The following is a 23,787-nucleotide window of genomic DNA, read 5'->3' on the forward strand; positions in this document are numbered from 1 at the left end:
GTCCTTGAAGTCCATAGAGGTCCACATTTATCACTTTTTAATGGACTTTTTCCATCATTTCTGAGCCTCAGAACTTCATCAGTCCAGCAGATAGAACCATGACATTTAGGAGGAGAAGACATCTGAGTTCTGGGAAAAACTGACACTAGATCAGTATAAATCCATCCAGGTGTCTCAGTCCGAACACTAAAACTGGAGAAAGTTGTAGAGTAGACCTACCGAGAACTGTGTCGGTAGGTCTACTCTACAACTTTCTTAGGGGATGTTCTTCTCTATGGACTTCAAGGACATGGAACTCTGGAAAGATTCCCAGTCTGAAGGTAGAACTCTGATCATTGATAAAGTTAATGCAGATGAAGAACCAGATGTTCTGAGGAGGTTCTGGTGTTTTTAACTCTAAATGAAGGTAAAAAGACAAACCAGGGCTGTTGTCTGTGGTCGACGGCGTCTCCACTGAGTCTCTTCGTCCGTTCAGTCCTCGGTTTATTTCTCCTCCTCTCTCATTGGTTGGAGTCACTCTCATTGGTTGGAGGGGGCGGGACTGCTTCATGAGTGACGGCCGCGACAGCTTATAGCTGATGCCACTGGGCTTGGAGGCAGGGCAAAGGCTGGGTAGGAGGGGCTTCTTTAAGGCTGCCGGGGAGGGGACGCATGACCTGCCTTTGACCCCTTCACTGCCCCGAGCTCCTCCCTCTGCAGGTTTTCTGGGCGGAGCCTGGGCGGATGATGCCCTGTTGCCGTGGGTGACGGTGGGGGAGGAGGGGGTGAGGGTGGGGGAGGGCTGCCTTCGGACCTGGATGAGGCTCCGGGAGCGGAATCGGTCGTTCTGGGTCAGCTGGACGGAGGGGGCGGAGCCAAGGCTGTCGCTGGAGTACGAGCGGCTGGCAGGCGCCTTCTTCTGGAAGGGTGACCCGGAGCGAGACCCGGGTCCAGAACTGGGCCTGGAACCGGGTCGACCAAAGCTCTGAGGCTGCCTGAGGGCGCCGCGAGGTTTGGAGACGCCATTCGGGGTCCGTTTGGGGGGTCCGGACGCCGGCGAACTCAGTCTGGATCCGGTCTTAGAAACAGGCAGAGTTCTGGGGCTCAACTGTGGCGATGGCGAGGATGATGTCACTGGCTGGCCAAAGCCACGCCCCTTTCCTGCAGGGGGTGTGGCTGGTTTTCTGGCATGCTGGTGGACGCTCTTCGCCTCGGCGTCCTCCATCGCCCCGTCCTCCTTCCTCCACTTCGTGGAGAAGGAAGTCGGCACTCTGATGAAGCCGTTCTGCTGCACGGTGGAGGGCGGCGCCGTGACGGAGCCGTTGACCCCCGCCGGACCAGGATGGTGGTAGAACCCGTTGGTGAGGCGGCTGCTGGCGGCAGAAGAAGCGGTGATGGCTGCAGCCGGAGCCGTCTGAGATCTGGGCCGAAAGCCGAACTTGGGCAGCCGAGAAACCATGGTTGGCATGGTGACGGTGGGAGGGTCTACGAGAGGAGGAGCTGACATCAGGCCACGCCCACTTCACCATGGAGACACTGAGTGACAGGAGCTGGAAGACAGGAAGAAGAAGGTTCAACCATTATTTTTTATAAAGATAAACTACATTAATTATCAATTATCAGCAATATTTATGTCACTCTTTTAGTTTTATTTTATTTTTTACTGACAAATTAATAAAAAAATACATAAATAACTGAAAATAACTGATAGTTTCAGCCTTTAGGACAAAAATCTGAAGACAGAAAGTCATTTTGGATGACTGATGATGTTCTGAAAATATAAACATGATTTTTGCATTGACGTAGGATGAGTCTGGATTTCACTCTAACTGGTAAATATGAGAAGTCAAATAAAGAAAGTTGGGTGTTTCTGGAAAATACATTTTACTGTGAGTACATTTTAACATAAAATAAACTCTGAAAGTTAATAACTAGAAAATATGGGTAATTTTTCGGAAGCAAAAACGTCAAATATTTGATGGATTTTGGTCCAAAAATGTGAAAATCTGCTGATTAAATTGAACTAAACTGAAGATTTCTTTGGAATTTTATCGACAAAATAACCGATGAATGAAAACAGCTATTACTTGCATGTGTAAAGAATCTAAAAATATGAAGAAAAAAGTATTTTTGGACAAATCTTGGACGAACAAATACGGTAAATTTATAATGAATTCAAATCTTTTAGTTAAAAGTTTCATGTCAATGTTTAACTGCAGCTAAAAGCAGCAATCAGAGACAGCTGGGATTTACTGCACAGAACAACTAAATAACCTCCGTTTGGAAGCAGTCTGGTTTTTTTTAGAATAAAATCATTTACTGAAGGATTCTTCAGACCTGCAGATGTTTGAACCTGCAGCTAAATTACAGTCCTGAAGGTAAAAACCCAGAGATGATGAACAGTTCAAATATGTACTGAACTGTGTGTGTGTGTGTGTGTGTGTGTGTGTGTGTGTGTGTGTGTGTGTGTGTGTGTGTGTGTGTGTGTGTGTGTGTGTGTGTGTGTGTTCAGAAACACTTTAACACGCCCCTAATAAAAACAGTCAGCTGTTCCTGCAGCTCAGATAGTAATCACATTAATGGTGTTACACAAGACACACCCAACACGACACGTCTGTAACACGCAGACACACACACCTGAGGCAGCACACACACCCTAAAGCAGCAAAAGGTGAAAGAACAGCTTCAGTTCTGCAGGAGTTATGTAGAAAAACAGCTCAAATATTTAGAAAAATTACTGATTGAATAAAGATTTCTGTTAAAAAATGGTTCAAATGTTTAAATATTGGATTAATGGTCAATATAATTATAAACAATGGCAATGAAGCAGCTAAAAGGAGTGGATAAACAGTTAAATAAGTTTAAATGTCAACTAAACTGATAGAAAATATAAAAATATCTGTATGTAATGGATGAAAATGGTTTTAAAATGAGCTAAAATGATGAATAATGTAGAAAAATATATTTGTAATAGATGAAAAAGTAAAATAGCTAAGTAAAATCATGGAAAATGTTGAAATATTGGTTGATAATGGATAAAAAAGTTAATGCAATCAACCGAAATGATGGATAACATAGAAAATATCTGCTTGTAATGGGTGAAAAAGTTGAAGTAGTCAACTAAAATCACGGATAATATTGAAATATTTGTAGGTAATGGAATAAAAATGTTAAATACTCAGCTAAAATGGTGGATTATATAGAATTATCTGTAGGTAATGGATGAAAACGTTAAAGTAACCAACTAAACAGATGACTAATAAGAAAGTGTCGAGATAATGAACGAAAAATTTGAAAAAGTCAACTAAAATCATGGACAATGTTGAAATATTGGTAGATAATGGATAAAAAGTTAAAATAATCAGCTAAAATGTTGATGGATAATGGATGAAAAAGGGAGAAAAATCTGCCAAAATTAGGAGTAATACAGAAATATCTATTTGTAATGGATGAAAAAGTTGACATAATCAATAAAAGTTATGGATAATAAGAAGTCTACTAAACTAGTCTACTAAAATCATCTATAATGTTGAAATATTGGTAGATAATGAATAAAAACTTTGAATAATCATCTACATTGGTGAATAATACAAAAATATGTTCATGCAATGGATGAAAAACTTGAAATAGTCGACTAAAACCACGGATAATGTCGAAATATTGGTAGATAATGGATAAAAAGCCAAAAAATAACAGTATGCAATGGATGAAAACATTCAAACACGTTGCTAAAATCATGTATAATATAGAAATATCTGCAGGTAATGGATGAAAAATGGAAATAATTATTAGTTGCAGGTCTACATGGGAGTTTCTGAAGGCGTCATGCTAGCATTTGCTAATTTGCTAATTAGCACTAAACCCAGAGTACACCTGAACTGAATAATAAGAAGAGTTATATCCGTTAAAACCTTCAGAACTCATGATCCAGACGACCTGGAGGACCGACACCACATGGTCAGGATGTGTCTCAAAAACCACAAGAAATGACCTGAAGCCTCCTGAGCCTTTTGTCCGCCAGAGGCCACCGTACCATGAGCCAACCTGAGCATCACAAGCCTCCCTGGAAATAAAACCACTGATGTTCTTCTGATAAACACAACAGAAGAACATGAAACAGCTGAATAGCTTGTGATCTGGAATTCAACGAAGCAGAAAAGGTCAGAATGTCACAACCGTATTTAGAAACGATCATCTGAATGTCCTGAAGCGCTTCGACGTTGCATAAAACCTCAACAAGAACAGGACATTTTACTGATATGAATATTATCCACAGCTACACAATGACCAGCGGCTAAACCCAGAGTTTTCCATCACAGCCTCTAAAGAGGAAGATAAATTAATAACGAGATGCTGCAGTAAGCTGAGTCACCACTTCCCCTCTGCTGTGTCACCGTCACATTAAAGAGTCATTACAGCTCAGAAACCTCAAACAACAACACAGACTCTGGAAACACAAAATTCAAACTGAAACGAGCCAAAAAGCAAAGCAACAAGATATTATGAATGTAGACCTAAACAGCATCACACAGCAGGTTTAACAACATCTGAACACTGTTTAAGAAATACCTCTGGTACTTGTCAGTAACATGACAGTTAAGTGACAGTAACTGTGCATAATCTGATAGTGACCAATCACTATTCTGACTTTAAACATGACAGTTGAGTACAAACAGTTAGGTGACAGTAATGTGACAGCTACATGACAGCTATCTGACAGTTAAGTGTCAATAAAGTGTCAGTGCCTGAAGAGGTGAATGACAGTTTAGTGGAAAGTTTTACTGACAGTTAACGAACAGCTACATGTCAGTACCCCTCATAAGTGACACGACAGTTAGGTGACAGTCATTCACAAGGTAAGTGCCCGCAAAGGGACAATGATTTGAGCTACATGCCAGTTACATGACAGTACCAAACAGCTGAGTGACACCTATCCAACACTTAGAAGACAGTTACATGACACTACCATCAACTCCACCCAAACATCTTTGTGACAGTTACACACGTGGACAAAATTGTTGGTACCCCTCAGTTAAAGAAGGAAAAACCCACAATTCTCACTGAAATCACTTGAAACTCACAAAAGTAACAATAAATAAAAATTTATTGAAAATTAAATAATCAAAAACAGCCATTACTTTTGAATTGTTGATTAACATAATTATTTTAAAAAAACAAACTAATGAAACAGGCCTGGACAAAAATGATGGTACCTCTATAAAAGATTGAAAACTATTTGACCAGAGTGACATGATTAACTCAGGTGTGTCATTTAATTGACATCACAGGTGTTTCCAAACTCATAATCAGTCAGTCTGCCTATTTAAAGGGAGACAAGTAGTCACCCTGCTGTTTGGTGAAAAGGTGTGTACCACACTGAACATGGACAACAGAAAGCGAAGGAGAGAATTGTCCCAGGACATCCGAAAAAAAATTATAGACAAACATCTTAAAGGTAAAGGCTATAAGACCATCTCTAAACAGCTTGAAGTTCCTGTGACAACAGTGGCTCATATTATTCAGAAGTTCAAGACCCACGGGACAGTAGCCAACCTCCCTGGACGTGGCCGCAAGAGGAAAATTGATGACAAATTGAAGAGACGGATCGTTGGAATTGTATCCAAAGAGCCCAGAGCAACCTCCAAAGAAATTAAAGGTGAACTCCAAGGCCAAGGTACATCAGTGTCAGATCGCACCATTCGTCGTTGTTTGAGCCAAAGTGGACTTCATGGGAGACGACCAAGGAGGACACCACTGCTGAAAAAAACTCATAAAAAAGCCAGACTGGAATTTGCAAAAATGCATGTTGACAAGCCACAAAGCTTCTGGGAGAATGTCCTTTGGACAGATGAGACCAAACTGGAGCTTTTTGGTAAGGCACATCAACTCTATGTTCATAGACTCAAAAACCAAGCATACGAAGAAAAGAACACTGTCCCTACGGTGAAACATGGAGGAGGCTCAGTAATGTTTTGGGGCTGCTTTGCTGCATCTGGCACAGGGTGTCTTGAAAGTGTGCAAGGTACGATGAAATCTGAAGACTATCAAGGCATTCTGGAGAGAAATGTGCTGCCTAGTGTCAGAAAGCTTGGTCTCAGTCGCAGGTCATGGGTCTTCCAACAGGACAACCATCCAAAACACACAGCCAAAAACACCCAAGAATGGCTGAGAGAAAAGCGTTGGACTATTCTAAAGTGGCCTTCTATGAGCCCAGATCTGAATCCCATTGAACATATGTGGAAGGAGCTGAAACATGCCATTTGGAGAAGACACCCATCAAACCTGAGACAACTGGAGCTGTTTGCTCATGAGGAGTGGGCCAAAATACCTGTTGACAGCTGCAGAACGCTCATTGACAAATACAGAAATCGTTTAATTGCAGTGATTGCCTCAAAAGGTTGTGCAACAAAATATTAAGTTATGGGTACCATCATTTTTGTCCAGCCCTATTTCATTAGTTTGTTTTTTAAAATAATTATGTTAATCAACAATTCAAAAGTGATGGCTGATTTTGATTATTTAATTTTCAATCAATTTTTATTTATTGTTACTTTTGTGAGTTTCAAGTGATTTCAGTGAGAATTGTGGGTTTTTCCTTCTTTAACTGAGGGGTACCAACAATTTTGTCCACGTGTGTAAGTGACAGTTTCCAAACAGTAATCTGACAGTGACCAATCACTTGTAAAGGAGATCTTTGATCTCAGTGGGACTAACCTGGTTAAATAAATGCTAACATGACAGTACCCAATAGCTGAGTGACAGCAGAGTCACAGGTATCCAACACTGAAGTTACAATAACATGACAGTAACCAACCACTAATTGATATCTATCCAACACTTAAGTGACAGTTACATCACAGTAATCAAACTTTGAGTGACAGTCGAATCACGCGTATCCAACACTTAAGAGACAGTTACCTGACAGTTACGTGACAGTACCCAGCAGCTGAGTGACAGCTACTCTACACGACAGTACCCAACACTTACATGTCAGTAGCTAGTACCCTACACTTTAGCGACAGTTACTTGACATTACACAACAGCTAAGCTACATCTATCCATCACAAAAGTGACACTGCAATTGCAGTTCCTAACAGCCAACTAATAATTAAGTGACAGTTACATGACACCTAAGCAAACACTGAATTGACAGTGATGTGACAGTTACATGACAGTATCCAAGAGCTAAGTGAAGGCTACCCAACACTTAAATGACAGTTATACTATAGCACCCAGTAGATATTTAAGTGACAGTTATATGTCACTTAACTAGCCACTTACATGACAGTACCCAGCAGCTGAGTGACTGCTATCTAAAATCTAAGTGACAGCAACATGACAGTGTTCAACAGTTAATTAACAGCTATCTCGTGTTTAGGTAACAGTAACATGTCACTTAAGCAACCCCATACATGACAGTACCCAACAGATGACTGACAGCTAACCAACACTTACATGTCAGCTACATGACAGTATGTGTTACGATCCAACCTCTAGGGGCTGGCTGGATGCAACAAAATAACCAGATGTAATTGGTTTAGGTAAGGGATTTATTGCTTAGTAGTAAAAGGGAACAGAAGAGTGACAATAAAACACAGGACTAGTGGGTGCTGCTAAAACAAAGAACAGAATAAAACATAACAAAGGCTAACAGAGTTTGAAACTGAGCTAAACACAAAGAAAACAACCAAACTCCCTAGCCAAACCGAATTACAGAAGCAACACCCACCACCAAAAACAAAACTAATACAAAAGGTGTACAAACAAACTAAACAAAACTGGTGCCTCTAAACAGATGTACATACTGAGCGCGGTACACAAAAGCTCAGTATACGGAGTGGCTTTTACACATAATAGGCAGGCTACAAAAGTGGAGCCTCAGTTTCCACTGACACATAGGCCTCCACGCTACACAAAAGCCGCCAACAGAAAGGTCGGAGTTGTCTGGGCACAACCACAAGTACTTCCAGACCGAAAGACCACACAACACAGTGATATAAAGCCACAATATAAAAAGAAAGCACCAGGGTGGACTGGTCAAAGCACCAGCCACCAAGCCTAATGGCATGGTGGGGGTTTATAGTCAACAGGTGTGGTGCTTGGATGCCTTCGATTGGTCCGGGGAGGAGGAGCTGGAGGGTGGTCCAATCAGGATGACCGGAGGGCGGGGAGAACCAGACGGAAGTGCAGGTCGTCATCAGCTCTGTGTGTCATCAGCTGAAACGGCCGGCAGCTGGGGTTCCAAAGACTCTGAAAAAGTCACAACTGAACCCACACACAAACATTTCTCCCACACGAAGGCCCCAACAAAACACCCCCTCAAAACGAACGGCACACCAATACTGGTGGCCGTAACAGTATGCAACAGCCATGTGACAGCAGAGCCACAGGTAACCAACACCTAAGTGACAGTTAGCTGACAGGTACATGACAGTACTTAACACCAGAATAACAGCAATGTAATATTTAACTGACAGGTACATGACAGTAACCTACAGCTGGGTGGCAGCAGAGTGACAGTTATCCAACATGTAGGTGACAGTTGAGTCCTGATATACGACAGCTGCATGAGGTAAATGATCGTTAAGTGACATGTACCCAACATATGACAGTTATCTGACAGCTGCATGACAGTTAAATGACAGTAATATGACAGTTACATGACACCCACAAGTCACCTTATAGGACTCATTAAAGAATAAATATCATGTTCTGCATGTTTTCAGGTCCTTACTGTATTTTTACAGTTGACTAGAATATTTTTCACACATTTTAATGTTCAAAAACACGTTACTTTTCTCACACTCTCTGAAACGCTCCTGTCTCTTTAAGAACAGCTCTGCTCTGATTGGTCGGCTCGCTCAGCTGAAGTGTGACATACAATAACCCAGATTCTATGGCTGCAGGAGCTGCTGACAAAACAACAAAGACTTCAGTCTCACATCATTAAAAACCAGCTTTTATAACATTTACTGTTAAAGTGTTCCAGGTTCAGTTAAATCTGTGGCTCCTGTTTCTAATGAAGTAAATCAGAGTTCTGTCCTCCAGCAGGATCACTGCTGAGGTGTGAAGGACGCTGATGAAGGAGGTCACAGAGAAAACGAGCTGCTTCATTTATTATTCTGCCTGCATCATAGTTCTGATTTCAACCTGCAGCCGCTCCGGTCCTGATAAAAGCTGAACCAGTCGCTTAAAAGAATGAGTGCTGCAAACCTAATTTTACAACAAAACGAAGCAAAAAAGGCACAAAATCTGGATGATAGGTCAGAAAAATAAGCCAGAAATAAACAGAATAAAGCTCCATCTGAGTATTTACTCATCAGATCATCATTTTCAGTCACTTTATGAAATAAGTTCTGTAATTTCAGCTTCTACAGCCTGAAAACATCAAAGTTTTTATCATTTCTAACCAGAATCAGTGAATCCAGAGGACGGAAAATAACAACATACATTTAAAAAAAACACATAAATATTAGAATCTAAGCTATTTTCTGCACTATATGTATTATATTATGCAGATTTTACAGAGAAAACATGATGAACTCTTCCTTAAAATATAACAGCTGAAGATAAATATCATAGTTAATAATTCATTCATCATTGCTGCTACAAACTGAATCTAAATCGTCCTGATTTCAGGTTTCCTCTGCGACAGAAATCTTGGTCCTGTCGGATAAATCTGAACCGTTTAAAGTCGTGCAGCTCAAAGTTCAGGTCGACTCGTTTTTTCTTATTGAACCTGTGAGCTGGAAGTCAAAGTTCAGGATTTATCAGATCTATCAGCCGCTGGCTTCCTTAAAGCTCCACAACAATAAAACCTGACCACAGAATAAACCTTTAAACCAATACGAGACTTTTAGAGGACAAAACGAGACGTTTTCTGCCACTAAACCGTCTGATTTAGTGAAGTACGTCCAGGTGAAGCGTCACCTGTTCAATGAAACGACCGACCTGTGAGTAAACAGAAGAAATACAAGCAGTGAAGCTAAAAATCTGGATTTACTCCCAGAAAACTGCACATTATTTCTAGATTCTAACTCACAGATGCTGCAGGTTATTCAGAACTAAACGGTAAATCCATCCGCCACAGAAAGTAGTCCCCATAAAAGCAGGAAGCTGCAGGTTTAGTTAATTATGATTCATATAAATTCCGGTATTCTGTGCATTACTGCACCTCATAAAACTGTAGATTTACAGTCAAACACAGTAAAACAACAACTGATTATGAGTGAAAACACACATTAATACTTATTTCGGTAATTTTATCAGAAATTATTTCTAAATGATCAAAACAGGAAACATTTGTGAAAACAAAAAAAATCTGAATTAACATTTTTCTTTTGAATAACAAAAATATTTACAAACTAAGAATATTTTTTGCAGATTTAAAAATGTTGTACTTTAATAATCAAATATTGTTTATAAGAAATTTCATCATAAATATGCAAAATAAAAAACATGTTATTTAAAACATTAAACTATTTATCTTGTTTGATTAATTAATTAGTTCCAAATCAGTGACTTGATCTAAAAGATTTCAGGAAATTTTAAGTTAAAAAAATGTTTAGAAATAATCATCTGGAAAATAAATTCATTCAGAATCTGTTAGAATTAAAAACATTTTAAAAATATCCTGTTTATGATTAGAAGCAGCAAAACTCAGCGAATCTTTCAGAATCTTTCTGCAGCGAAACAAACCAACCAATAAAACGGTGGAGGATGATTTTATGGTCCAGTTCATTCTAAATGAATAAACAGAAGATAAGACAGCTTTTATTGTGGAACTTTTACAGCTCTGTAGAAAAACACAAAACAATAAAAGTACAAAAAGAAAATGAAAGAGAATAACCTCAGAATATTTCCATCTGTTTTTATTCACTGCTGGACCACAATTTATTCATTTTTACTGCATTTAAATCAGAAAAATGTCATTATTTCACAGATTTATATAATTTTTAAAAGGAACAAAAACACACAAAGATTAACATTTATCAATGATTTTATCTTTTGTTTTACAGATTTAGATCTAAAAAAAAATTCCTTTTACAACATTTGAAAATAAATTAGACCAAAAATTAAAAATGAAAAGTGAAATTTATTCATGATTTTGAAATTTTATTTACACATTTTTCCTGTTTTGTTAAATTACAACATCTAAAAAATAAATAAATTCCCTTTTAACTGAATTTAAATCAGCAGATAAATAATATTTTACAGATAATTGCAGTTTTTTGAGAAATTTAAACTTTGAATGTGACTTTAAGCTTTATTTTAAAATATTTTTATTATTATTAATTTACCAAAACGAGCAAACATTTTAGTCAAAAACTGTTTATTATATTTTCAGTGCATTTTGGATGAATTTTATCCTCATTATTGATATTTTGGTGATGTTTTTGTACTTTTATATCTTATTTCTGCTCTGTGAGACGCTGACTTTATTCTGAGGTTTTTAATATTTAGAGTTTGCTCTGATCTGGTGTGTAGATGTGAACATATTTCACGTCTTATTGTGACTAAAACCTCCTCCATCCTGACCTCCTTCCTCCTCCTCATCGTCTTTTCGCTCCATTTCTCTGCTCGCTGAGCCGACACGAATCAAACACTAAAAGGTCGACCGTCTCCGTCTGGATGTTCCATTTATTTATTCATTCCACCACATTTTACAGTTTCTCTTCACTCACTGACGACTTTAAATGACCAGTAAATTAAACGTTTGGTCAGTAAAAAGACTCATTTCACATTTTATTTTGTCCAATTAATCTGAAAGATTCAGTATTAAATGACACAAAGGAAATAAAAACAGAAAATCTTTCATTTAGAGACGGAGAAATACAAAATATTCATGTTTTTTTCCTTTTAAAAATGTCTATTCAGTTATGAAACAGGTGCTGATTATTTTTCTGTCTACATAATTTATCAGCGGGAACTGTCAAATTCATTGATTTATTTATTACTTCTTTTCATATATTTCTACTTTATATTTGTCATTTTTTTGCTATTTTCCTACTTTAATATTTTTTTAACACGGTGTATTTAAAGTTCTTAGCATGTCTACGTAATTATCTAAAAACTGAAAGAAAATAAGGTCCTTAAACGCATCTTAGAGGTTTAAAAATCATCACATTTCATCAAAATCACTTCATCCGACATGCTTCATTAAAAATCTGTCAGAAAGAATCCATCAACCAGGACCAGATTCTGGAAAAAAAGAAAAGTTCTGCAAACCTCGGTGCAGTCATGAAGCACTCACTGACTCAAAAGTTACCTCAAAAATATTCAGAGCTCTTTTTAAAAATGCAAACCTGCTTTTCTAGTCCATTAAAGCCAGTGGAAGGAGTGGAAAACAGGTCTAACATGAAGATTAATAACAATAATAATAATAATAATAAGATAAATGAGAGTTTTTATTTCCAGGAGACTCTTCAACAAATCCTGCTGTTCTGTCAGAAAAGATGAACCTAACAAATCACATCATTCTACATGAGAGACTTAAAAATGTGCAAAAAATAAACCATGTGCTCTAACCAGATTCTGTAAAAAACATAAAATTTTAAGCTCTTTTCTACATCCATGAAGCCGTTAATGACTCAGCTGTGACCAACGATCATGGCACTAAAATTCAGAGAGTTTTCTGCTGAACTGCAGGCAGTGCTAAAAATGCAAACACGTTTTTCTACTGGAAGGTTTGGTCTGAAAGCAGGTTTTCTTTACAAATGTGACCAAAATGCCTCCACTTATCAACCAGAAACTGTAAAAACAGAAAGATTAACCAGATTTTCAACTTTAAGGCGGCTCTTGAACAAAATCGTCGTCGAAACCATCTCATTCTACGTTTAAAAATTAGCAAAAAATAAACCATGTCCTCTGACCAGATTTTGTATAAAACTAAAAATTTTACACTCGTTTCTACATCCATGAAGCCATTAATGACTTATCTGTGACAAATGATCACGTCACTAAAATTCAGAGAGTTTTCAGATGAACCTACAGGATTTGCATAAATAAAATAAAATAAATTAAAAACAAATACACAAGGCCATTAACATTCCATTCTCACATAATATTAGCCCAGAGCCCAGAGAAAACAAATAAAAAAGCTTAAAATAATGGTTAAATATCTACAGCATGCTCCAGTGTTGGTAAAATCATGTTTCATTTATGAAAACTTGTTTTTTGCAGGATTTCTGTCCTTTTAGCGCTCAGACAGAAGATTTTTCAGAGGAAACTTCCTGACCGTCTGCTCTGATTCTGAAAGGGGAGATCTGGTTTAACTGAGCCTGAATAAAGTCCAGAAGATCACAGATGGACGGTCGGCTGAACAGATGGTCGGTGTGAAACCAGTGAGGGCGTTAAACTGGACACCGCTGATACTGGAGGGAGGCACAGACCAAACTCTAATAATCCAGTTAGCACAACGACAGGTCAGACAGGAAGATTTACAGAAAGAAAATCAGCCAAAATACACAATCAAAGGCAAACCACGACCATGAACAGACTAAACAGAAACATAAAGAGGCTAAACATGACCAAAAAGAGGCTAAGTATAATCATTTAGATTCAAAATGTGGCCATAAATCCACAGAAAATGACCAAAGAATACAGAAATTTAGCAAAAATAGCCAAAATCTGACAAAAAGAAGATAAAATATGACCGTAAGGAGGTAAAATCTGACTAAATGAAGCGACAAATTACATAAAAGACACAAATTATGACTACAAAGAGGTAAAATATGACTAAATGAGGCAACAAATCACCTAAAAGACACAAATTATCACCATAAAGAGGTAAAATATGACTAAATGAAGCGACAAATCACCTCAAAAACACAAACTATGACTATAAACAGACTAAACAGAAACATAAAAGGCTAAACATGATCAAAAAGAGACTAAATGTGTCAAAAACAGCAGATATTAAGACGAAAGAAGACAAGAAAAATACCAAAAACAGAGAAAAAGCAGCAATAAAAGGCAAATATGACTAAAAGAAGGTAAAATACGATGAAATGAGGTGACAAATTATGCAAATGACACAAGCTATGACCATAAAGAGGCAAAATATAACCATCTAGAATGAAAATGTGACCATAAAACATAATATGACCAAAGAAGACAAAAAACTATCAGAGACAATGAGCAGCAAAAAAGGAGCACAGTTACCTAGAAGAGACTAAATGTGGCCAAAAACACACAAGATGCCAAATATGACCAAAATAGCACAAACTATAACCAAAAGGAGAGAAAATATGAGAATAAAGAGACAAAAAATGAACAAATAGAGGGAAATATGACCAAGACAAGGCAAAATTTAACAAGATAAAGCCAAACTATGACCACTAACAGACAATATATGACAAAAATAAACATAAGGAGGCAAAATATGACTAAAGCAAGCCAAAATATAATCAAAGAAGGTAAAAATGAGACAACAAATGATGTAAACCACACTAAATATGACCATAAAGAGACTAAACATAACAAAAATCAGACAAAGTATGACTGAAAACAGACCAAAAATGAAAATAAAGAGGCAAAATATGACCATGTAAGGCAACAAATTATCTAAAAGATACTAATTATGACAATAAAGTAGCTAAATATGTCTATATAAAGACAAAAACTGACCAAAAAGAGACAAAAAGGTGCAGAAAACAGCGAAAATATGACAAAATGAGGTTAAAAAAAACTTCGTATAAGAGACAAAACGACCAAACTGTGAGAGAAAAAGCAGAAAAAGCCTCTGAATGTGTGAAGCTGGAGGGTTAAAAAGCAGCCGGATCATCTTCCTTTTTCTCTCAATAAATCAATAGAAACCTGATCAGCTGCTTCAGTCTGAACAAACAGAACACAGCTGAGGACGCTCTCTGAGAGGAAAAGGACGTTTAAAGATGGAATATACGCCGTTTCCTCAAACTAAAACACAGATCAGACAGTCTGGCTCAAGAAAATTCACTTCTGACAAAGATTTCTGCTTCATTTCTCATATTTATGTGCTTTAAATATGATTTACTGCAGGAAACAACAACAACAACAACCTCAGATATATGACATAAAATGACCAAAATAACCCGAAATGATCAAAGTGTGACAAAAATCACCACAAAACAACCTAATCTGATGTCAAAAGAAAGAAATGAGACAGAAAATGACCAACAAAACACAAAGCAGCAAAAATGTGACACAAAATGAACCAAATGCAAAGTAAAATGATCACAAAGAGATATAAAACAACAAAATCTGACATAAAAGGAAAAAGATCTGACCAAAAAGGACCAAACTATGAGACAAAATGACCAAAGTGTGATGCAAAATCACCACAAAAAAACATAAAACGGTAAAAATGTGACACAAAATGACCAAAAAATCCCATAAAAACAACGAACGTGTGACGCCAAATGACCAAAACGTGAAGGGAAATTACCACAAAAGATGTAAAACAACTAAATTTGACATAAAAGGAAAAAGATCTGACCAAAAATGACCAAACTATGAGACAAAATGAGCAAAGTGTGATGCACAATCACCACAAAAAAACATAAAACGGTAAAAATGTGACACAAAATGATGTATAACAACCAAATTTGACATAAAAGGAACAAAATCTGGTTCAAAACAGCCAAAATGTGACACAAAGTGACCAAAAAAACCCATAAAACAACAAAAATGTGACACAAAGTGACCAAAAAACCCATAAAACAACACAAATGTGACGCCAAATGACCAAAATGTGAAGGAAAATTACCACAAAAAGATGTAAAACAACTAAATTTGACATAAAAGGAAAAATATCTGACCAAAAATGACCAAACCATGACACAAAACGACCAGCAAAAAACAGAAACAACCAAATTTGACACCAAAGGAACAAAACCTGATGCAAAATAATCACAAAAAGACGTAAAACAACCAGATTTGAGACAAAGGGAACAAAAATCTGGTCCAAAACAACCAAAATATAGAACAAAACGACCTCCAGATTCATTTCATTCTGATTAATTAATCTGCTGCTTAAATTCTTTCATATTTCATCAAATGTTTGGTCTATAAAAGTAAAAACAACGACTGAAAAATGCTGATTATACTCGTGTTAATAAATAAAAATCACATTTGAAGCGTTTAATTATTCAGACGAGTCTGAATCTGTCTGATCCGTCTGATCCTCAGGTTTGTAAATATCTGCTCTGCTGCAGCCTGAAATGATTCAACCGTTAAACTCTGCTGACCTGGTTTTATTAGTCTGACATGCTGGGATCCAGAAGGAGTCATTTATATCCACTGGTTTGCTCATTTAAAATAACAGGGTGGCCCAAAAATGAACATAAAGAGATGCAAGAATCCAAAATGAGGCACAAAAGGAGCAAAATGGGAAAAAAGCAACCATAAAGAGACACAAAACAGCAACAAAAAGATGCAAAATTCACAATAACAGACACAAAAATGGCAACGAAGAGAAGCAAAGTGACTGAAATCAGATGCAAAAGACCCCAAACAAACACAAAACCACCAAAATGAAACAAAAACAGCCATAACGAGATGCTGAATGGCAACAAAAAGATGCACAATTAACAATATGAGACACAAAACAACTAGAACTCAACACAAAAACCACCAAAATGTAAGAAAAACATCCACAAAGTCACTCAAAATTCAAAATATGAGACACCAACTCACAAAAATGACTAAAAATGGGACAGAAACTAAACACAGATGGATAAACAACAACAACAAAGAGATATTAATGATTGAAGATGGACACAAAAATGCCCAAATGTGACAGAAAATGACCAACACGGAACAAAAACAACCATAAAGAGACGCAAAATGACCACAAAGAGACATAAAATGTCACAAAATGTGCCAATATGGAGGAAAAACGTAAACAACTTCAACAAAAATCAGAGAAAGTTAACAATGCAAGAAACTAAATGATCAAAATGAGACCAAAACAACCCACAAGGAGACCAAATTTACATGAAAGATATCCAAAAGGAGAAAAAACAGACATAAAAAGCCCCAAATGTGACACCGAACGACTGAAATGGAACAAAAAATGACAACAAAGAGACGGAAAACGACTAAAATAAAACACAAAATGACCAAAACGGAACAAAAACAACCATAAAGAGATGCAAAATGATGACAAAAAGATGCAAACTTAACAATATGAGACACAAAATTACTAAAATCCACCAAAAATGTACTCAAAAAGTCGCAGAAAATGAACAACACCAGACATAAAATGACTAAATAATAAACAAAAAGAAGCAAAACATCTAAATTCTGTCATTCCAACTTCTTAAATGTTAATATTTTCTGCTTTCCTTCCTCCTCTGTGACGCTAAACTGAAGATCTTTGAAGAAAATCAGACATTTAACATCTTTTAGATCATTTCTAAACGTTTTTCCAAACTCATCGTGTCTTTTTCTGACATTTGATTTGTGTTTTGATTATTTTATTCACATTTATTGGGAGAATTTCATGGATTTTCATTTATTTTCTTATATTCTTTATTGTATTTCTATATTTTAGATATTTAAAGAACTTTTGGGGGATAATTACTTCCTTAATGACTCAGGTATTTCCTCCTGGGGGATGAAAACGATCCGTTTTATCTGAATTATTGTGAACAAACTTTAGCTCTGCAGCAGCTGATGGATCAGACAGGAAAGAAAAAGATCACAGGAAAGATTCTCCAAACATTTCCGGACACAAAACCATCATCAGAGAGTCTGAGAAAAGAGAGTGTGGCAGGAAACAGGAAGGAGAGACGGGAAGTGGACTGCTAGCGCTGTTAGCACTGTTAGCGTTAGCTTAGCATCAATGCAAAGCTAAACAGAAACAGTGTGAAGGTGAATAAAGCTTCCTGTTGGTCTGGTGAACTGAAGCTGTAAATTATCAGCTGAAGGTTAAATATTAAAGTTCAGAAACAAACTGTTCAAGTTTAACGTTTAAAGATTAACCTCAGAAGATCCAGAAACAGAAAAAAGCAGGAAAAGACGGTGAAGATTTTATAAAGAACTGATCTAAGGCCAACGTTTTTACCAACAGTCTAAAATATGAGACAAAAAGTTTTAGCTTTATTTAAAATTACAAGACCAAAGGAGGAGTTAAAGTCTAAATTTAATCCAATTAGATATATAAAAAATAAATTCTAAATTATGACACAGAAAGTCAGGATTAAGTTAAAAAAAACAACATTTTTTTAAGTCTAAAATTTCACTTTAAAAGTCAAAAATTTTAAAGTTTTCACTACAAATTCAATATTTTAAAGAAAAACAAAAATTCTGACAGAAAAGTCAGAATTAAGTCATAAAGTCAAAGTTTTTATTTCATTTTAAATTTATAGTGAAAAAGTCTAAATTAAACCGAATAAGACAATTTTAGAAAACTAAAATCTAAATTATGACACAGAAAGTCAGAAATAAGTTAAAATAAATCTAATATAGAACACAAAAAGTAAAAGTTTTCATTTAAAAATTATTAAATGAAAAAACTAAAATATGACATAAGAGTCAGCATTAAGTTTTAAAAATCTAAAATATGAGACAAAGTTTTTAGTGAATAAGTTTGTTTTTCTTTATTTACACTGATGAGTTAAAAAGTCACAGTTTTACCTGAATATACGACTAAAGCCACAATTATAAATGAAAAATAAAAGGAAATGTCAGAATTCAGCTAAAAAGTCAAATGAGACCAAAACTCAAAGTTTCACCAATAAAATCAGTGTTATGGAATGAAAAAGCCAAATTATTGAATTTAAAAGTGAAGCTTGAACTTAAAACGTCCAAATTCTTGTAGAAAAATCCAAAAATCTATTCAGTTAATATTCTGATTTATAAAGTATTTTCTTACTAAACAAGACAAAACTACAAAATTAAAGCTTAAAGTTTAGATTAATAAATAAAGAAGTCAAAATTAAGAAAATCTTTTTCACCAAACACGTCAAAGTTAAACACTAAAAGTCGACGTCTTGAGGTAAAAGTTGTTTTTTTTACTTACAAACAGTTATTACAAAGAAAGTCAAAGATATGAGAAACCGTCAGAAAACGTCACAATTAAGAAAAAATAAGTCAGTTTCTCACTAAAACCACCAAAACTATTGAATAAAAAGTCAAAGTTAAAGAATTAAAGTCAACATTATGAAATTATCAAACGTCTGTTCCAGCAGCAGGACGTTCTCCAACAAACAATCTGGATCTAGAACCAGTTTAAAGAACGTTAGAACCCAGAGAAGGATTCTTTCTGATCTGAAAGTTCTGATAAACGCGGTTCTAAATCAGCTTCAGCGGCTCAACGAGGTTCTACAACGTTTCTCTGTTTGTGTTTCTGAGTTTCTGGGTTCTTTAGAAACATGAGGAACCCTGTTCTCTGTTAGGAAACCACGGTAGAGTCTTTTCTGAGAACGTCTGCTGATGCTGCTTCTCTGGGAACACGGTCCCTAAAGTTAGAACCTGCTGTTCCAACAACTCGTTCTGCTTTAATTATTCAGCAGAACATCTGGAAACGTTTCATTTTTGATCAGCTGGAACCGAGCTGACGGCCTGAAGGCTGGGAGGGGTCTACGTCCTGGAGAACAACGGGCTGGATCCGTCTAAGGAGGGTTCTGGGTCTACTGAATGTTTGTGGAAAAGAACCAAACAGAACCAACGGCCAGTTTCTTAACTCGCTTTGAAGAACAGATTCTTCATCTCAGCAGGAACCGAGCAGCCGGAGGGCGAGAGATCAGAAATAAAGTCCAGCAGAGTGGAACCGCCAGAGACAGACAGCCGGATCCAGTGGAACCCGGCCAGACCCAGTGGAACCCGGCCAGACCCAGTGGAACCCGGCCAGACTGTAAAAGACTCGGATCAGTCCCAGACTCAGCAGGTTCCTCTGACAGCAGATGAAGCAGCTTCTGTTCTGCTGCTGTCAGGAGAACCAGGCCAGGCAGAACCAACAGATAGCAGAACCAGCACATCAGAGAACCAGTAGATCAGAACCAACACAATAGAACCCTCGTGTCAAAACCAATGGGTCAGAGAACCGACGGATCAGGAGAATGAAAACTGCAGTCCAAAATGATCATCAGACAAAAGGACAAACGTTCTACCTGACAGAACCAGCAGAACCAAAGAACTGGGAGAACAAAACCTGCAGAACATAACTGTTGTACATCAGAACCAGAAGAACAAAACAACTGGAGAACAGAACCTGTAGAACAAAACCAGAGGAAAGAACCTGCCAAACCCAACTGTTATCCATCAAAACCTGCAGAAAACAGGTTTAGAGAACAGAACCTACAGGAACCTAACGACCGAAGGAAAGAACAGCGGTACAACAGAATCCGTGACGCCAAAGAACTGTGCAGCAGAACCACAAACTGAAGAACTGGAACCCAGTGAGTTAATAAAACTCAAACGGAACAACAGCTGGTGAGATGAAGGTAACGAGGTTCTCCAACGTCCTGAGGATCTTTAGAGGAACCCAGAGCAACTGAAAGATCAGAACAAGTTCAGCTTCAGTCCAGCTGCAGAACGTAGAACGGATTGTAGCTTCAAGGTTCCGACTACGTTTGTTCTACGTTCCTGTTCAGATCCGGACCTAAAGCTGCCCACAAAAGAACCTCAGTGGGTTCTCCTCAGAACCTTTAATTAGCAGCTTATAACACCAAGAAAGAAAGACACCCTCCAGAAAGTGCAACCAGATCTGCTTGTATTTTATTTTTACTCATTAAAGCACATTTATTATTATTATTATTATTAATATTAATTTCCGGTTTATTCTGCAGGTTATTGTAATAAATTCTCTACATTTCCATTCAAACGTGTCTGTTCGGTTAATTTTTATCTTTTTTGTTCTTTAAAAGTTAAATTTAAACTCACTTCTTCTGGGTTTTTTTAACCGGAATAAACGTTATTTTCCGTTAAAATCTCGTCTAACCGTTTTTCTGCGGTTTTCCTGCAGCGGAGCTCCGGACTCACCTGCCGGCTGACGGAGCATCCGAATGCGGAAATGTCGCTCTGCAGGCGGCTGGAGGGAGCAGCTGGAGTCGGTCCTGTGGGGTTTCGGTAAAATCCACCGGAGAGGTTCGGAAAGAACCCGACGGACCGTAAAGAGTCCCGGTAATCGGTAGAATCCTGAGGAGGGGTTTGGAGGAGGAAGGTCGACGCGGCAGCCTCCGCTCGGCCTCCACCGACAGACGGACGGACCGACGCACCGAGCAGCGGCTCCGGGGCTCCGCTTCGAGGGTTTCGCGGTCCGGTTCGGCTGCTTTCCGGTCAGAAGGTCCCGGTAACGGCCCGTTAATCCGCCGTTAGTCCGCCGCTGCTGCACATGTTGAGACTGAAGCTGGAGCTGCTGAATCATCCGCACACACACACGTGCACGAGCACTGCGCTTGCACGAGGCACAGCTGACTCTGACGTCATCTGCGTGCTGTAAACATAACCCTTTCATGACCGGAAGCTCGATGACGTTTATAGCGGTGGAGCCGCAGAGGAGAGCTGAGTTTAGTTTAAACCTGGTTTATCTTAAGAACTTTAAACGGTTTAGTTTAAACCTGGATTATCTTAAGAACTTTAAAACGGTTTAGTTTAAACCTGGATTATCTTAAGAACTTTAAAATGGTTTAGTTTAAACCTGGTTTTTGCTTAACAACTTTAAAACGGTTTAATTTAAACCCGGTAGGACTTTAAACTGGTCTCATTTATTAACTTTAACCTGGTTTAATTTAACAATTTTTACGTGGTCTAACCATAACCTTGTCTAACTTAAGAAATTTAAACTGGTTTAACTTTAACCTGGTTTAATTTATTACCTTTAAACTAGTTTAACTGAGATTTAACACATTTAATTTAACTTAACCGGTTTAACGTAGACCTGGTTAACTAAAGTTTGACTTAAGCTGAGCTTTTTACTTGCTGCAGGTCTGAATTAACTGAGCTTTAATGTGAATCTGGTTTATAGTTGTGGTTGAACAAATTTTACTTAAAACTGCTGCATTTACTTTGGTGTAAAGCTCCAGTTCCACAGAGCATGATACTGCACCTCCATGCTTGATGGTAGGTTTGGTGTTCTTGGGGTTAGAAAAAAAAAGAGCCCCAAGACAGTCTGAAACCAGAACCAAAATCAAAACTTAAACTACTCCTAGAAAGTCCAAGACATTGTAGAACCAGGTCTTAAATGAGTCCTTAAAAGTCTAAAACCAAAATCAAACCTAAGCCAGTCCAAAAGATGTTCAGAACCAGTCAGAATCCAGTCTGAAACCAGTCCTAAAAAGTCGAAAACCAGCACAAAGTCGGGATCAAAACCAGACCTAAACTTCTGCCCCATCCCTCTGGAACAGGGTAGATCTGGACTCATCAGACCACATGACCTTCTTCCATTTGATCCAATCTTTATGCTCCCAGCAAACTGAAGCCTTTTGTTCTGATCATCTCTCTGATCAGTGGTTTTCTTAGAGCTTACAGCTGTTTAGTCCCAGTCCCTGTGGAAATGTTCTTCCTTTCACTATTAAACAACCGTGAGTTCTGGCTGCTGGTTTCCTACCATCATCAAGGCTACGTTCAGACTGCAGGGCTTAATGCTAAATTTCCGAATTTTTTGTGAATCCGACTTTTTGCGAGTTCGTTCACATTTCCGATTAAATGCGACTTGTATGTGATCTCCTGTGTGAACCTCACATGACCCAAAAGTGTCCCGCATGCCGCACAAGAGGACACAACAACGACACGCAGAGAGCATGTTCAGTGTTACGGAAGTAAACATGGACGCTAACAGCATATTTATGACTTAATCGTTTTAAGGAGAGGTCAAGAAGGAAGAGAGCCAGGATTTTGGCCCTGGTGTTTTGTGGGGCAGTGGCAGCAACGTCTGTCCAGAGAACTGTGTGGGTGTGGAGTCACAGCCAGGAGTGGTGGGATAGCGTGTGAGAGGCTTCACAGATGCAGACTTCCATTCAGAATTTTAGAATGACAAGGGCGACCTTTACCTACATTAGTGAACGCCTCTTTTTTAACACTCACGGCAGGACACATGTCTTCTGCAGCCTGAAGACGTGTTTGCTTGAACACAGAATAGTGACGTTTGTCGTGTACCAATGACGTATAGGTCGGATAAATGTGACCTGGCCGTTCCAGACTGAAGTCGCATGGCAAAAGATCCGATACGTATCGGAATTAGGACCACATATCCAAGTGGCCTGGATCGCATTTGAAAAAATCGGACGTGTGTCGTTCAGACTGTCATGAAAAGATCAGATACAGGTCACATAGGGGCAAGACTTTAGCCTGCAGTCTGAACGTAGCCTAAGAGTTTGTTCCTGAAGATGAAGGTTCTCCACGATCCTTCAGGTTCTAATGATGCATTGGACCGTTTGTTAACCTGATTTTAGTCGTTTCATCTCCTCAGTTGTTTTCTTTGTTTGATGCAGGCCAATAATTTGACCCTTCTGAGACAGATGAACATCCTTTTATGACCACAGGAGACGTCTTGAAGTTGTTGTCATCACTGCAGTAATTATCCATGGAAGGATCTCACCCTTTTTTAATTAGTTAAAGCAATTTTTTGACCAGCAGGTTATTTACCTTTCTACCTTTTAATTTGCAGCAGATAAATATAATTCATTCCTAACGGACTGAAGAGCTGCTAAAATTGGACTTTAATTTCCGTTTAAATTCACCTTCAAATGATCCAGAAACATGTAAATTATGTAGAAATATTGAGGTCACATGTTTGAGTTTCATTTTCTAACAATAAAGACTGAAAATGTCCTGAAAGGCTGAACCCTGGTGTTGTTGAGATGTGAGGGTTTGTCCACTAGAGGG

General features: G+C 37.9%; 1 protein-coding gene across 7 annotated transcripts in view; it reads right to left on the reverse strand.

Annotated features, from left to right (window-relative positions):
• Positions 1-21,567, reverse strand: part of LOC110956641 (serine-rich coiled-coil domain-containing protein 2-like) — a 42,706-nt gene extending 21,139 nt beyond the window's left edge. For 3 of the 7 annotated variants that reach the window (XM_022202256.2, XM_051939510.1, XM_051939512.1), the window contains exons 1-2: positions 20,944-21,548; positions 421-1,529 (exon numbers count right to left, since the gene is read on the reverse strand). In XM_022202256.2, coding sequence (XP_022057948.2) covers positions 421-1,486 — 1,066 coding nt within the window. In that variant the 5' untranslated portion in view covers positions 1,487-1,529; positions 20,944-21,548. Of the gene's footprint in view, positions 1-420; positions 1,530-20,943 lie in introns of all 7 variants that reach the window. The other 4 variants (XM_051939509.1, XM_051939508.1, XM_051939511.1 and 1 more) reach the window with 3 other exon arrangements.
• Between the last annotated feature and the right edge of the window lie 2,220 nt (positions 21,568-23,787).

Source organism: Acanthochromis polyacanthus, chromosome 19 (genome assembly GCF_021347895.1).
Source record: "Acanthochromis polyacanthus isolate Apoly-LR-REF ecotype Palm Island chromosome 19, KAUST_Apoly_ChrSc, whole genome shotgun sequence".
Lineage (NCBI taxonomy): Eukaryota > Metazoa > Chordata > Actinopteri > Pomacentridae > Acanthochromis > Acanthochromis polyacanthus.